Here is a 17,790-nt window from a genome sequence, read left to right as displayed (position 1 = left end):
GTGGCACAAGAAGCTGCACGGCGTGCAGTTTCACTATGTGCAGAAAGGTGTTTCAGTCAGCACATACGACAAAGGTCTATGATTGTAAACAATGTACAAATTGTAGAACAGAATTTGTCATATATATGGTAGAGTGTTCAATTTGCAGGGTCCAGTACGTGGGTTGTACCTCACGGGAGGCTAGGAGCAGAATCCGTGAGCACTTGAATGATATTGATAAGGAGAAGTCCACCACTGGTGTGGCTAAACATTTCTTATTTGAACATCAAGGTAAAGTTGAATCATTCAGATGGATGATTATAGATGTTATAAATAAGAAACCAAGAGGAGGTGATAGAGTCAAGGAGCTGTTCCATAGAGAGGCTTATTGGATCTTTACTCTTAACACACGAAGACCAATAGGAATGAATATAGAGAACGATATCATTAATTTTTGGGAGAGAAACAAACACTAAGATAACCTGGTCACACAAACATAACAACCATATCCCACTGTACACTTTAAATCAAGATATATAAAATAATAATATATTGATATTATAAATTAAATCAATCATGAGCCGAGGATACTTTAGTGTAATACTTTGGATACAATGATATAGCTATAGATAGAGTGTTGTAATTATATGACAGTATTAAATAATGGTATTGCACCAATTGTAACCATTAAGGGACAAATACGATTCTGGCCATTGATAAAGTATGGTTGAATTTTTGAATAGAATTATTGTTATTATTGTAAGTATCCTAATTGTTACATTTTGGTTGTGAGATGGTAACTATTATTGGGTAAATGTAACACTTCCAAATAGTTCATGTATAAGTGTCATAAACGCATTGTAAATAATGACAATTGCACACAAATGGATAAACTTTATTAATCCTATGAGTAGATGACACTTGTTGATGAACTAATATATAGATTGGAAGTGGACCCAAAAACATAGTACTAATCCAAGCAGAACTGTATGTGTGAGGTTATTATACATATATTTGAGAGAAAACGTAACCTTCATCACAAACAATATTACCTCTAACCGTCCAGTATAGAAAGGGTTAACAAGCACACTTATTAGCAACCAATGAGGTTGCGAGGGAGCGTATAAAGCTCCACAGGCGACCAATAGTTAGTGAGTCTATGAATAAGGCGGACAGCCGAAACATGTCAGACTGGCCTTTAAGTAGTGTTTTTGATTTTTAATATTACTGCACGTGAGCAACTTTGTTTTAACTTGTCCTAATAAAGAGAACTTTTATCGTAAACAGTACCATTGTTTTGGAATTCATATATACCCGACCTGGAAGAGGGCCGGTGTGTACTGTAAAAGGGCAATCCAGCCCACCCGAGGGGGCTCCGGGTAAGACAGCACAGAATACACGCCAAGACCGGCTTAACATATAGGAGAGGAGCAACGCTGCCAGCTCGGATGACTCATTCACTGATTGGCCGTAACTAAGCACGTGTGTCGTGACGTCAGACGCCGAAGGGAAATCTCTAAACCACGAGAGAGTGGAATATCAGTGATCCCGGAGGTTTTACGAGACGGTGAGACCAGAACGAAGTGTCTATATCGGTCAGAAGAAGAGCAGGTGAGAGTGCAATATATCCCTCATATGCTATATAGAAGCCGTTAGCGGTCGGACATCCAGGACCACGAAGCAATTCACGCTACTGTCAATACTTTGGGTTGTCTACTAAAAAAAAAATATATATATACATGCCAGGGGATATTCAGGGGTTTCCTGACAGATATCAGTGTTCCAATGTAACTATCCGTAATTTTGAAAAAAGAAAAAAAATGGTTTGGAAATAGCAAAGTGCTACTTATATTTATTGCCCTATAACTTACAAAAAAAGCAAAGAACATGTAAAAATTGGGTATTTCTAAACTCAGGACAAAATTTAGAAACTATTTAGCATAGGAGTTTTTTGGTGGTTGTAGATGTGTAATAGATTTTGGGGGTCAAAGTTAGAAAAAGTGTGTTTTTTTCAATTTTTTTCATCATATTTTTTTATAGTAAATTATAAGATATGATGAAAATAAGGGTATCTTTAGAAAGTCCATTTAATGGCGAGAAAAAAAACAGTATATAATATGTGTGGGTACAGTAAATCAGTAAGAGGAAAATTACAGCTAGACACAAACACTGCAGAAATGTAAAAATAGCCTTTGTCCCAGACAGTCAACAAATGGAAAAGTGTTCTGGTCACGAAGGGGTTAAAATTATGGTGGAGATAAAAGCAGGAGATTAAAATCCTCCATATCGCAAAAGTAAATATATAGTAATTATTGCATAGGCAATTCGCACATCTAGGCAAGTATCCCCGCTTGCCTTCACCCAAAAGTTAAATCCTATTGGCTGATCCAATCAGCCAATAGGATTGAGCTGGCATTCTATTGGCTGATTGGATCAGCCAATAGAATGCAAGCTCAATCCTATTGGATGATTGCATCAGCTAATAGGATTTTTTCTACCTTAATTCTGATTGGCTGATAGAATTCTATCAGTCAATCGGAATTCAAGGGACGCCATCTTGGATGACGTCATTTAAAGGAACCTTCATTCTTCAGTTGGACTTCGTTTGAAGAGGATGCTCCGCGTTGGATGTCTTGAAGATGGAGCCGCTCCACGCCGGATGGATGAAGATAGAAGATGCCGCCTGGATGAAGACTTCTGCCCGTCTGGAGGACCTCTTCTGGCCGGCTTGGATGAAGACTTCTGCCCGTCTCGAGGACCACTTCGGCCCAGCTGGGTGAAGACTTCTCAAGGCAGGGTGATATTCAAGGGGTTAGTGTTAGGTTTTATTAAGGGGGGATTGGGTGGGTTTTAGAGTAGGGTGTGTGGGTGGTGGGTTTTAATGTTGGGGGGGTATTGTACTTTTTTTTTTACAGGTAAAAGAGCTGATTACTTTGGGGCAATGCCCCACAAAAGGCCCTTTTAAGGGCTATTTGTAATTTAGTAAAGGGTAGGGCTTTTTATTATTTTGGGGGGCTTTTTATTTTATGCGTTAGGAGCTTTACGCTGCTTTTTTGCAGGTGTTAGGTTTTTTTCAGCCGACTCTCCCCCATTGATTACTATGGGGAAATCGTGCACGAGCCCGTTTTGTCAGCTCACCGCTACCGTAAGCAGCGCTGGTATTGAGGTGAGATGTGGAGCAAAATTTTGCTCTACGCTCACTTTTTTGCGGCTAACGCCGGGTTTGTAAAAACCCGTAATACCAGCGTTGTCTGTAGGTGAGCAGTGAGGGAAAACTGCTCATTGGCACCGCACAGCATTACTGACAAAACTCGTAATCTAGGAGACAGTATTTTGAAGCAAAAATCTGAGATGTTGCATATCTAATTTGCATATCTTACCCAGAATCTTCTGGTGCATTGGTAACAATGTATATGGATTTTTTTTTGGGTGAAGGCAAGCGGGGATACTTGCCTAGATGTGCTAATTGCCTATGAAATAATTTATATAAAAATATTTTACACACGCACACTCTATATGGCCAAACAATTATTGAGTACAGGTGTTTCAGCCACACCAATTGCATAAAATCATACACACAGCCATTAATTTTGCATAGAAAAATATTGGCTGTCCAAATCCAGATATTACAGTGGGGATCTGTTACAAGAGCCAATGTGGCTATGAAAATATCTGTAGGGCACTAGCAGCTGCTTACTTCCGCATTTAGATCCTCACAAAGGATCCAAATGCACATCCCTACTTTCAAGTGAAGGAAGAACTCAAAAAAGGAGCTCCTATAGGCGGTGGTGTAAATAGTAGAACGGTTATATAGATTGTAAATGTCATTAAATATCAAAACTTATTTATTTTAACAGTTTATAAAATTTACTACATGATTCATGCATCAAACAATGCATGATGCATAATTCATGCATCAAACAATACATACTAAAAGGATAACAAATGTACATAAAACAGTATGAAATAAACAACCAATGGATCTGTTTCCTGATGGAAAAGGTAGTGGTTTGGAAAAAACCTCCAGAAATAAGTTGTGTGAATATTAGTGCAAAGTATGTCCATCCAGTGGTGTCAATAAGTCATTATGTACTCTCCCAATTTCTATGCTCAAAACAGTGTATTATAATACAAAAATGTAAATGTTCTGACTCTTCTATCCAATACATTTCTTAGAGGTAAACATGGAAATTATTGGCAAAAAAACCAACTTATGTTAAAGCCAGAGTTTAAGTTTTCTTTCAAACATTTTAAAGCAAGGAAATAACATAAATTATGACTTACCAGATAATTTCATTTTCTTCGATACAGGGAGAGTCCACAGTTGCATTCATTACATGTGGGAACACAGAACCTGGGCAAAGATACCCCAGCCAAAGGCCAAAATATCTCCCTTACTTCCCTCATTCCCCAGTCATTCTGCCGAGGGAACAAGGAAACAGAAGGAGAAATATCAGGGTGAAAAAAGGTGCCAGAAGAAGACTAAATACATTTAGGGCCGCCCATCGGAGAAGACGGGCGGGAGCTGTGGAATCTCCCCGTATCGAAGGAAAGGAAATTATCTCATAAGTCATAATTTATGTTTTCCTTCTTAATACAGGGAGAGTCCACAGCTGCATTCATTACTTGTGGGAAACAATACCCAAGCTACAGATGACACTGAATGCTAACGGGAGGGTAAAAAAGAAAGGAGGCCCCTAATCTGAGGACACCACAGCCTGCAAAACCTTTCTCCCGAAGGATGCTTCAGCAGAAGCAAAACCATCCAACTTGTAAAATTTGGAAAAAAAAGTATGTAAGGAGGACCAGGTAGTCGCCTTACAAATCTGGCCCCTAGAGGCCTCATTTTTGAAGGCTGAAGAGGAAGTCACTGCTCTCGTAGAAAGAGCCATAATCTTTATTAGTCTCTGAGGAGACTTAAGTCCCGCTGTCTCATATGCTAAGTGGATGATACTCCTCAACCAAAAAAATAAGGAGGTCGAAGAGGCCCTCTGACCCCTACACTTCCCAGAATAGATAGCAAACGGAGAAGTTTGTCTAAATTCCTTCGTAGCCTGAAGATAGAACTTCAAGGCACGAACCACATCAAGATTATGCAGTAAACGTTCCTTCGATGAAGAGGGAATAGGACATAAGAAAGGAACCACAAATTTTTGATTGATGTTGCAATTTGACACAACCTGAGGACGAAATCCTAGAACAGCCATATCAGCATGGAACACCAGATAAGGAGGGTCGCATTGCAAGGCAGCAATCTCAGAAAGCAATAGCTAGTAGAAAAAGAACCTTCCAAGACAACAACTCAATGTAAACCTCATGCATAGGCTCAAATGGAGCCCGTTGCAAAACTTTAATGCTTCAAGGAGGAGCATTAGCTCTAAACACCGGCCTGATCCTAGTCAAAACCTTAACAAAAGACTGTACATCCGGAAGCTCAGCGACCCTCTAGTGCAGTAAAACAGACAGGGCCGAAATCTGTCCCATCAAGGAACTAGCTGAGAGGCCCTTCTCCAGTCCCTCCAAGAGAAAATAAAGAATCCTGGCAACCTTTACTTTTTGCGAGGACAAACCACGCTCTTCACACCAGAACAAGTAGGTCCTCCACACTTTATGATAGATGCGACGAGTCACCATAAGAAAAGGGTGGGCCTCATGGACTCTTGCCAATATGAAAGAAATTCATTTATCAGGTAAGCTCTTACAAAAATTATGTTTTCTTTCATGTAATTGGCAAGAGTCCATGAGCTAGTGACGTATGGGATATCAAATACCCAAGATTTGGAACTCCACGCAAGGGTCACTAGAGAGGGAGGGATACAAATAAACAACAGCCATATGCTGAAAAATTAATCCACAACCCAAAATATAAATTATTCTCATAAAGAAAAGACAAACTTAAAACATCAGCAGAAGAATCAAACTGAAACAGCTGCCTGAAGAACTTTTCTACCAAAAACTGCTTCTGAAGAAGCAAAAACATCAAAACGGTAGAATTAAGTAAATGTATGCAAAGAGGACCAAGTTGCCGCTTTGCAAATCTGATCAACTGAAGCTTCATTCTTAAAAGTCCACAAAGTGGAGACTGATCTAGTAGAATGAGCTGTAATTCTCTGAGGCGGGGCCTGACCCGACTCTAAATAAGCTTGATGAATCAAAAGCTTTAACCAAGAGGCCAAGGAAATAGCAGAAGCCTTCTGACCTTTCCTAGAACCAGAGAATATAACAAATAGACTAGAAGTCTTTCTGAAATCTTTAGTAGCTTCAACATGATATTTCAAAGCTCTCACCACATCCAAAGAATTCTTAGGATTAGGACACAAGGAAGGGACAACAATTTCTCTACTAATGTTGTCAGAATTCACAACCTTAGGTAAGAACTTAAATGAAGTCCGCAAAACCACCTTATCCTGATAAAAAATCAGAAAAGGAGATTCACAAGAAAGAGCAGAAAGCTCAGAAACTCTTCTAGCAGAAGAGATAGCCAAAAGGAACAACACTTTCCAAGAAAGTAGTTTAATGCCCAAAGAGTGCATAGGCTCAAATGGAGGAGCCTGTAACGCCCTCAAAACCAAATTAAGACTCCAAGGAGGAGAGATTGATTTAATGACAGGCATAATATGAACTAAAGCCTGAACAAAACGGTGAATATCAGGAAGAGTAGCAATCTTTCTGTGAAATAAGACAGAAAGAGCAGAGATTTGTCCCTTCAAAGTACTTGCAGACAAACCTTTATCCAAACCATCCTGAAGAAAGTGTAAAATTCTAGGAATTCTAAAAGAATGCCAAGAGAATTTATTAGAAGAACACCATGAAATGTAAGTCTTCCAAACTTGATAATAAATCTTCCTAGAAACAAATTTACGAGCTTGTAACATAGTATTAATTACTGAGTCAGAGAAACCTCTATGACTTAGCACTAAGCGTTCAATTTCCATACCATCAAATTTAATGATTTGAGATCCTGATGGAAAAACGGACCTTGAGACAGTAAGTCCGGCCTTAACGGAAGTGGCCAAGGTTAGCAACTGGACATCAGAACAAGATCTGCATACCAAAACCTGTGGGGCCATGCTGGAGCCACCAGCAACACAAATGATTGTTCCATGATGATTTTGGAGATCACTCTTGGAAGAAGAACTAGAGCCGGGAAGATATAAGCAGGTTGATAACACCAAGGAAGTGTTGGCGCATCCACTGCTTCCGCCTGAGAATCCCTGGACCTGGACAGGTATCTAGGAAGTTTCTTGTTTAGATGAGAAGCCATCAGATCGATTTCTGGAAGACCCCACATCTGAACAATCTGAGAAAACACATCCGATTAGAGAGACCACTCCCCTGGATGTAAAGTCTGACGGCTGAGATAATCTGCCTCCCAATTGTCTACACCTGGGATATGAACCGCAGAAATTAGACAGGAGCTGTATTCTGCCCAAACAAGTATCCGAGATACTTCTTTCATAGCTTGGGGACTGTGAGTCCCACCCTGATGATTGACATATGCCACCTTTGTAATATTGTCTGTCTGAAAACAAATGAACGGTTCTCTCTTCAACAGAGGCCAAAACTGAAGAGCTCTGAGAATTGCACGGAGTTCTAAAATATTGATTGGTAATCTCGCCTCTTGAGATTTCCAAACCCCTTGTGCTGTCAGAGATCCCCAGACAGCCCCCCAACCTGAAAGACTGCATCTGTTGTGATTACAGTCCAGGTCGGCCGAACAAAGGAGGCCCCTTGAACTAAACGCTAGTGATTTAACCACCACGTCAGAGAGTGTCGAACATTGGGATTTAAGGATATTGATTGTGATATCTTTGTATAATCCCGGCACCATTGATGCAGCATACAAAGCTGGAGAGGTCTCATGTGAAAATGAGCAAAAGGAATCGCGTCCGATGCTGCAGTCATGAGGCCTAAAACTTCCATGCACATAGCCACTGAAGGGAATAACTGAGACTGAAGGTGCCGACATGCTGCAACCAATTTCAAACGTCTCTTGTCTGTTAGAGACAGAGTCATGGACACTGAATCTATCTGGAAACCTAAAAAGGTGACCCTTGTCTGAGGAATCAAGAAACTTTTTTGGTAAACTGATCCTCCAAACATGTTTTTGAAGAAACAACACTAGTTGATTTGTGTGAGATTCTGCAGAACGTAAAGACTGAGCTAGTACCAAGATATCGTCCAAATAAGGAAACACTGCAATACCCTGTTCTCTGATTACAGAGAGTAGGGCACCCAGAACCTTTGAAATGATTCTTGGAGCTGTTGCTAGGCCAAATGGAAGGGCAACAAATTGGTAATGCTTGTCTACAAAAGAGAATCTCAGGAACTGATAATGTTCTGGATGAATCAGAATATGAAGGTAAGCATCCTGTAGGTCTATTGTAGACATATAATGTCCTTGCTGAACAAAAGGCAGTACAGTCCTTAGTCACCATCTTGAAAGTTGGTACTCTTACATAACGATTCAAAATTTTCAGATCAGAACTGGTCTAAATGAATTTTCTTTCTTTGGGACAATGAATAGATTTGAATAAAACCCAAGACCTTGTTCCTGAAAAGGAACCGGCATGATTACGCCTGAAACCTTCAGTTCTGAAACACACTTCAGGAAAGCCTGAGCTTTTACTGGATTTACTGGGATGCGTGAGAGAAAAAATCTTCTCACAGGAGGTCTTACTCTGAATCCTATTAGGTACCCCTGAGAGACAATGCTCTGAATCCATTGATTTTGGACAGAATTTGCTCAAACATCCTTGAAAAATCTTAATCTGCCCCCTACTAGCTGAGCTGGAATGAGAGTCGCACCTTCATGCGGACTTAGGGGCTGACTTTGGTTTCTTAAAAGGCTTGGATTTATTCCAACTTGAGGAAGGCTTCCAATTGGAAACAGTTTCCTTGGGGGAAGGATTAGGTTTTTGCTCCTTATTTAGACGAAAGGAACAAAAACGATTAGAATCCTTAGATTTACCCTTAGGTTTTTTTATCCCTTCCCTCCAGTAACAGTTGAAATAATAGAATTCAACTGAGAAACAAATAAATTATTCCTTTGGAAAGAAAGAGATAGTAATCTAGACTTAGATGTCATATCAGCATTCCAAGATTTAAGCCACAAAGCTCTTCTAGCTAAAATAGCTAAAGACATGGATCTAACATCAATTTTGATAATATAAAAAATTGCATCACAAATAAAATGATTAGCATGTTGTAGTAAACGAACAATGCTATATAAGTCAGAATCCAATTCTTGTTGCACTAAATTCTCCAACCAAAAAGTTGAAGCAGCTGCAACATCAGCCAAAGAAATTGCAGGCCTAAGAAGATGACCTGAATATAAATAGGCTTTCCTTAGATAAGATTCAAGCTTCCTATCTAAAGGATCTTTAAAGGAAGTACTATCTTCCATAGGAATAGTGGTTTGTTTAGCAAGAATAGAAATAGCCCCATCAACTTTGAGGATCTTTTCCCAAAACTCTATTGAAATTGCTGGTAAAGGATACAATTTTTTAAACCTTGCAGAAGGATTAAAAGGAGTACCCGGCTTATTCCATTCCTTAGAAATCATATCCGAAATAGCATCAGGAATAGGAAAAACCTCTGGAGTAATCACAGGAGGTTTAAAAACAGAATTTAGACGTTTACTGGTTTTAATATCAAGAGTAATTAACACTTATTTTAACAAAGAACGCATATATCCCATTTTAAATAAATAAGTAGATTTGTCAGTGTCAATATCTGAGGAAGGATCTTCTGAATCAGATAGATCCTCATCAGAGGTGGATAATTCATTATGTTGTTGGACATTTGATATTTCATCAACTTTATGAGAAGTTTTAAAAGACCTCTTACGCTTATTAGAAGGCGGAAATGCAGACAAAGCCTTCTGAATAGAATCGGTAACAAATTCTTTAAAATTCATAGGTATATCATGTACATTAAAAGTTGAAGGAACAGCAACCGGCAATGTACTATTACTGATGGACACACTATCTGCATGTAAAAGTTTATCATGGCAACTAATACAAATGACATTACGATATATAATCTCCACAATTTTACAACAAATGCACTTAGTTTTGGTAGAACCGATGTCAGGCAGCAAAGTTCCAACAGATACTTCTGAGGCAGGATCAGATTGAGACATCTTGCAGAATGTAAAAGAAAAAACAACATATAAAGCAAAATTATCAATTTCCTTATATGACAGTTTCAGGAATGGGAAAAAATGCAAATAGCATAGCCCTCTGACATAGCAAAAGGCAAGAGGCAAACAGCAATGGGGCAAATAAATAATGAAAAAAAAATTGGCGCCAAGTATGACGCACAACGTAACTTAAAAAAAAAAAAATTGGCGCCACCCATGTCCGGAAATGACACACTCGCGTCACTAACGACGCAACCCTGTGTGAAACCCCTGCTTCAATTACGACGCCGGAAATGACTAACTTGCGTCAACGGACGTGCCTTTCATGCCAAAAAATTTTCGCGCCAAGAATGACGCAATAAAGTGTAGCATTTGCCGCACCCGCGAGCCGAAGTCAGCCCGCAATTTGAAACAAAGTAATCAATTGGAAAAAGACTAAACCCTAGGTAAGAAAAAAATATTTCTTAATATTAACTTTCCCCAAATATGAAACTGACAATCTGCAAAAGGAAATACATGAACCTGACTCATGGCAAATATAAGTACAATACATATATTTAGAACTTTATATAAATGCATAAAGTGCCAAACCATAGCTGAGGTGTCTTAAGTAATAAAAACATACTTACCCAAAAGACAACCATCCACATATAGCAGATAGCCAAACCAGTACTGAAAGTTATCAGTAGAGGTAATGGTATATGAGAGTATATCGTCGATCTGAAAAGGGAGGTAGGAGATGAATCTCTACGACCGATAACAGAGAACCTATGAATAAGATCCCCGTTAGGATCAATCAAAGGATTCAATAGGTGATACTCTCCACATCCCTCTGACATTCGCTGTACTTTGAGAGGAATCGGGCTTCAAAATGCTGAGAAGCGCATGTCAACGTAGAAATCTTAGCACAAACTTACTTCACCACCTCCATAGGAGGCAAAGTTTGTAAAACTGAATTGTGGGTGTGGTGAGGGGGTGTATTTATAGGCATTTTGAGGTTTGGGAAACTTTGCCCCTCCTGGTAGGACTGTATATCCCATACGTCACTAGCTCATGGACTCTTGCCAATTACATGAAAGAAATATACATTTGTTAGAAAAAAATCTACTGCTCATTTGACATTCAGAGTAAGTGCCATTGCGTTGTTTTATTATTGTGCATCTGTAGGATTATGCAATTCTATAGTTATTAATGGCCATGTAATATTATTGCATGAATAATGTCTTTCACTACAAGGAATTTTATATTTTATTAAACTGAAAATGTTGTTTTGTGCCTGTGTCTTATTTTAGATAAAAATCACCAAAATAGCAATTACAATTGTTATGATAAACTACATCAGCAAATATGTAGTTTGTCAACACATCTTAAAAAAAGGTTTTCATGAGTATCATCATTTGGACACTTAGATTAGCATATGAAGAAAAAAAAGTTACACACAAATTATACACTGCTATAACATTATGATTAAAACGTGACATTTATGCAGAAAGCTATTTACTGTAAAACAATCTTATCTGCTAAAACACATTTTATTTGTTTAATTTGCTTTGTCTTCTGACTAATCTAGTATTACTATGTACAGAATCTATTTGCTTTGACACTCCTTAGATTAAAGAGATTCTGACTGAGCAGTGCATGCTACAAGCACACATAGTATAATTTGCATTATGTTAGTCATGCTTTTTAATTATATAGCTGCTGAAGGCTGTAAACCCACTCTCCTGAACACAACAATTAAATTTAATTTATTTTCTACACAAATGTGAAAATGCAGAAATATGAGTATCTATACCAATACAATTCCATAAATTCAAGCTTCAAATAACACAATTAGTAAATAATTTCCTTTATGTGCAGAAAAATGTGTCTCCTCTTTTTCAACTATTTCCCAAGAGCCCCGTTTCCTCTACAAAAACAGTAATTATACTAAATATACTAAAAGCCAACATGTAACTGTTTTATATTTAACACTGCTAATCCTTGCTGTATCTTTTTTTTACATTACATTTTATTCCATACTAAAATTTAAAGAGAAAAAATAACCAACACACTTGTTAACTTGTATAATTACCAAGTATATTTCTTGTGTCACAGCTATTATCATCATTTCTTTTTATAAGATTTTTTTGGCAAGTCAGTAAACACACACTGCTCATGTAATGCTTAATGCCACCGTGTGATTAGTTTTGTTCAGTTTGATATTCAAATGACAACAGCAATATATTCGACTGCAAAAATGTCACCATTTGAAGAGTCATCATCTTGCTATCAAAACCTGTAATACCAAAAGCATTAAATAGAAATCCTAGTGTACATTAACCCCTTAATGAACACCGATATACCCTGTACATTGCTGGTCTTTGAATTGGGATTGCTTTATTGATGGTGTACATCGTGGTTGTTAAGGGGTTAAAAAACTTTCAGTATTTTATTTTGAAACAAATTCCCTTAAATTCCTGATTATTAAGGGTTTAACACATAGCAAATTTTGCACTCCTACTCCAGGTAAAGATATGGCCAATGATTGGAACATACCCATATATCTGCATCTCATTTGTTCACCTTCTAGCACAGGAGTATAACTTTAATTACATGTTTAGTCCATCTGCAGGGACTAAACCATGGTAAAAGAATGTCCCTTTAAGGGAGAGATTCCTAGTAAAGCAGGCAGTCAAGATATGAAGAGAGAGAAATAGGGAAGTGCTGTGATTTAGCAGCACCAATAAGTGATACTGCACCACAGAACATCATTGCTTTAGGCTGCAACTGCTTCTTCTTGAACACTGTTCCCCAGTACAAGTTTACCCTTTGCCGCTCTACTGGACATTTTGCTGTCACTATTTACAATAATATATTATTATCATTTATTTGTACAGTGCTGCAACAATTCTGTAACGCTGTCCACACTGTGCTACAATTTTATGATAGTCACTTAATGCATATAGAAATAAAACCAGCAATATAAAAAGATGCTCACCTGACAAGGTTGTATATAAACTATTCAGTTCTAGAGGTGACATATCATCCAGATACTGACTGTCTTGTAGATCCACTGAATCCAGAAATCTTTAAAACAGATTATTAAAAAATAGTAACTGTTTGTGACACGCATAGAATACTTTACAAGAACATGACAGATTTATTTGGCATCTCATAATTTGTGACTAGTATTACCACAATACTAATGTGCAGTATTAATATTGTAATAATTTCTATAAATTTATGTTATTACCACAGATCTAAAATGGCAACATCAAAATAGATTCCTTAAAGGGACATTAAACACTAAGGGCTAAATTACAAATGGTGCAGTATATATATATATATATATATATATATATATATATTTTATTTTATTTTTTGCTAAAACGCTACTAGGGTTAAGATTTTTGCGCTAGTCGGGTTGCATTAAAACCTATTTTGCGCAAGCAGTAACCCGAATAGCGCAAAAATTCTAACTTAAATTTCCGCGTACATGTATTCCCCCATAGAAATCAATGGAGAGAAAAAAAAAAAAAAGGCGAAAATAAAAAGGAGAAAAAAAAACCTAACACCCGAATGTCACGCAAACACAATCACATTTTCACTTTCCCCACAGAAGTCAATGGAGAGAGAAAAAATTGTTGAAAAAAAACCCACACACATCGTGCAAAAAACATAGCATATTCGCATTAGCAAATTTGAAATATTTACAGTAAATACAGTTAAAATCTTTATTAAATAGGAATATTCCTATATACAGTATCTCACAAAAGTGAGTACACCCCTCACATTGTTGTAAATATTTTATTATATCTTTTCATGTGACAACACTGAAGAAATGACACTTTGCTACAATGTAAAGTAGTGAGTGTACAGCCTGAATAACAGTGTAAATTTGCTGTCCAAAAAACAAAGCAGTTTTGTTTTTCTATGTGTGTGTGAGATGTGTTTGTTGATACTGACATACGGCTAGATTTAGAGTTTTGTCGGTAACGACCCGCGTAGCTAACGCTGGCTTTTTTCTGGCCGCACCTTTAAAATATTGAGAGTCCACAGAATGGCTGCGTTAGGCTCCAAAAAAGGAGAGTAGAGCATATTTAACGCAACTGCAACTCTCGATACCAGAGTTGCTTACGGACACGGCCAGCCTCAAAAACGTGCTCGTGCATGATTCCCCCATAGGAAACAATGGGGCTGTTTGAGCTGAAAAAAAACCTAACACCTGCAAAAAAGCCGCGTTCAGCTCCTAACGCAGCCCCAGTGTTTGCTATGGGGAAACACTTCCTACGTCTGCACCTAACACTCTAACATGTACCCCGAGTCTAAACACCCCTAACCTTATACTTATTAACCCCTAATCTGCCGCCCCCGCTATCGCTGACCCCTGCATATTATTATTAACCCCTAATCTGCCGCTCCGTAAACCGCCACTACTTACATTATCCCTATGTACCCCTAATCTGCTGCCCCTAACACCGCCGACCCCTATATTATATTTATTAACCCCCTAATCTGCTCCCCACAACGTCGCCTCCACCTGCCTACACTTATTAACCCCTAATCTGCCGACCGAACCGCACCGCTATTATAATAAAGTTATTAACCCCTAATCCGCCTCACTAACCCTATAATAAATAGTATTAACCCCTAATCTGCCCTCCCTAACATCGCCGACACCAAACTTCAAACATTAACCCCTAATCTGCCGACTGGAGCTCAACACTATTCTAATAAATGTATTAACCCCTAAAGCTAAGTCTAACCCTAACACTAACACCCCCCTAAGTTAAATATAATTTAAATCTAACAAAATTAATTAACTCTTATTAAATAAATTATTCCTATTTAAAGCTAAATACTTACCTGTAAAATAAATCCTAATATAGCTACAATATAAATTATATTTATATTATAGCTATTTTAGGATTTATATTTATTTTACAGGTAACTTTGTATTTATTTTAAACAGGTACAATAGCTATTAAATAGTTAAGAACTATTTAATAGCTAAAATAGTTAAAATAATTACAAAATTACCTGTAAAATAAATCCTAACCTAAGTTACAATTAAACCTAACACTAGACTATCAATAAATTAATTAAATAAAATACCTACAATTACCTACAATTAAACCTAACACTACACTATCAATAAATTATTTAAATACAATATCTACAAATAAATACAATGAAATAAACTAACTAAAGTACAAAAAATAAAAAAGAACTAAGTTACAAAAAAACTTCCAATCAGCCAATCGGATTGAACTTGATTCTGATTGGCTGATTCCATCAGCCAATCAGAATATTCCTACCTTAATTCCGATTGGCTGATAGAATCCTATCAGCCAATCGGAATTCGAGGGACGCCATCTTGGATTACGTCCCTTAAAGGAACCGTCATTCGTCGGGAAGTCGTCGTCGGAAGAAGATGGGTCCGCGGTGGAGGGCTTCAAGATGGAGCCGGTCCTCCTCGGATGAAGATAGAAGATGCCGCTTGGAAGAAGATGGTTGCCGGTCCGGATCTACTCTTCTTCCCGGATAGGATGAAGAGACTTCTGGACTTCTTCAGCCGTCGGATGATGGATGTCTAGCCCCCTCTTGGGTTGAATGAAGATATCGGAGCCAGGACGGATCGGTGTGATACCCGGTGAGGTGAAGACAAGGTAGGAAGATCTTCAGGGGCTTAGTGTTAGGTTTATTTAAGGGGGGTTTGGGTTAGATTAGGGGTATGTGGGTGGTGGGTTGTAATGTTGGGGGGGGTATTGTATGTGTTATTTTACAGGCAAAAGAGCTGAATTTCTTGGGGCATGCCCCGCAAAGGGCCCTGTTCAGGGCTGGTAAGGTAAAAGAGCTTTGAACTTTAGTAATTTAGAATAGGGTAGGGCATTTTTTTATTTTGGGGGTCTTTGTTATTTTATTAGGGGGCTTAGAGTAGGTGTAATTAGTTTAAAATTGTTGTAATATTTTTCTGATGTTTGTAAATATTTTTTTATTTTTTGTAACTTAGTTCTTTTTTATTTTTTGTACTTTAGTTAGTTTATTTCATTGTATTTATTTGTAGATATTGTATTTAATTAATGTATTGATAGTGTAGTGTTAGGTTTAATTGTAGGTAATTGTAGGTATTTTATTTAATTAATTTATTGATAGTGTAGTGTTAGGTTTAATTGTAACTTAGGTTAGGATTTATTTTACAGGTAATTTTGTAATTATTTTAACTATTTTAGCTATTAAATAGTTCTTAACTATTTAATAGCTATTGTACCTGTTTAAAATAAATACAAAGTTACCTGTAAAATAAATATAAATCCTAAAATAGCTATAATATAATTATAATTTATATTGTAGCTATATTAGGATTTATTTTACAGGTAAGTATTTAGCTTTAAATAGGAATAATTTATTTAATAAGAGTTAATTAATTTCGTTAGATTTAAATTATATTTAACATAGGGGGGTGTTAGTGTTAGATTTGGCTTTAGGGGTTAATACATTTATTAGAATAGCGGTGAGCTCCAGTCGGCAGATTAGGGGTTAATGTTTGAAGTTAGGTGTCGGCGATGTTAGGGAGGGCAGTTTAGGGGTTAATACTATTTATTATAGGGTTAGTGAGGCGGATTAGGGGTTAATAACTTTATTATAGTAGCGGTGCGGTCCGCTCGGCAGATTAGGGGTTAATAAGTGTAGGCAGGTGGAGGGGACGTTGAGGGGGGCAGATTAGGGGTTAATAAATATAATATAGGGGTCGGCGGTGTTAGGGGCAGCAGATTAGGGGTACATAGCTATAATGTAGGTGGCGGCGGCGGCGTGCGGACGGCAGATTAGGGGTTAATTATTGTAGGTAGCCGGCGGCGACGTTGTGGGGGGCAGGTTAGGAGTTAATAAATATAATATAGGGGTCGGCGGTGTTAGGGGCAGCAGATTAGGGGTACATAAGTATAACATAGGTGGCGGTCGGCAGATTAGGGGTTAAAAAAATTTAATCGAGTGGCGGCGATGTGGGGGGACCTCGGTTTAGGGGTACATAGGTAGTTTATGGGTGTTAGTGTACTTTAGAGCACAGTAGTTAAGAGCTTCATGAACCGGCGTTAGCCCAGAAAGCTCTTAACTACTGACTTTTTTCTGCGGCTGGAGTTTTGTCGTTAGATTTCTAACGCTCACTTCAGCCACGACTCTAAATACCGGAGTTAGAAAGATCCCATTGAAAAGATAGGATACGCAAATGACGTAAGGGGATCTGCGGTATGGAAAAGTCGCGGCTGAAAAGTGAGCGTTAGACCCTTTTTTGACTGACTCCAAATACCGGCGGTAGCCTAAAACCAGCGTTAGGAGCCTCTAACGCTGGTTTTCACGGCTACCGCCAAACTCCAAATCTAGGCCATAGGGTCTTTAGTCAGAAATCGGCTGACTGGGTTAATCCCACAAAGTTTGCAGGCAGGACACCTTTGAGTGCATAGGAATGCCTGTGTTGAATGCATGATAATAGATATTAAAGGGATATGAAACCCAAATTTTTTTCTTTCATGATTTAGAAAGAGCATACAATTATAAACAACTTTCTAATTTACTTTAATTATCTATTTTGCTTAATTCTCTTGATATTCTTTGCTGAAAAGCATATCTAGATATGCTTAGTAGCTGCTGATTGGTAGCTGCACATAGATGCCTCCTGTGATTGG

The 17,790-nt window shown here is 37.9% G+C and overlaps 1 protein-coding gene across 2 annotated transcripts in view; it reads right to left on the bottom strand.

Moving 5' to 3' along the window:
* Positions 1–17,790, bottom strand: part of POT1 (protection of telomeres 1) — a 640,429-nt gene that overhangs the window by 315,918 nt on the left and 306,721 nt on the right. For both annotated transcript variants that reach the window (XM_053716650.1, XM_053716651.1), the window contains exon 12: positions 13,104–13,192. In XM_053716650.1, the coding sequence (XP_053572625.1) occupies positions 13,104–13,192 (89 nt within the window). The remainder of the gene's footprint in view (positions 1–13,103; positions 13,193–17,790) is intronic.

This window comes from Bombina bombina, chromosome 6 (genome assembly GCF_027579735.1).
Source record: "Bombina bombina isolate aBomBom1 chromosome 6, aBomBom1.pri, whole genome shotgun sequence".
Lineage (NCBI taxonomy): Eukaryota > Metazoa > Chordata > Amphibia > Anura > Bombinatoridae > Bombina > Bombina bombina.
Note: the sequence above shows the minus strand (reverse complement) of the source record. Positions and strands in the feature narration are given on the sequence as shown.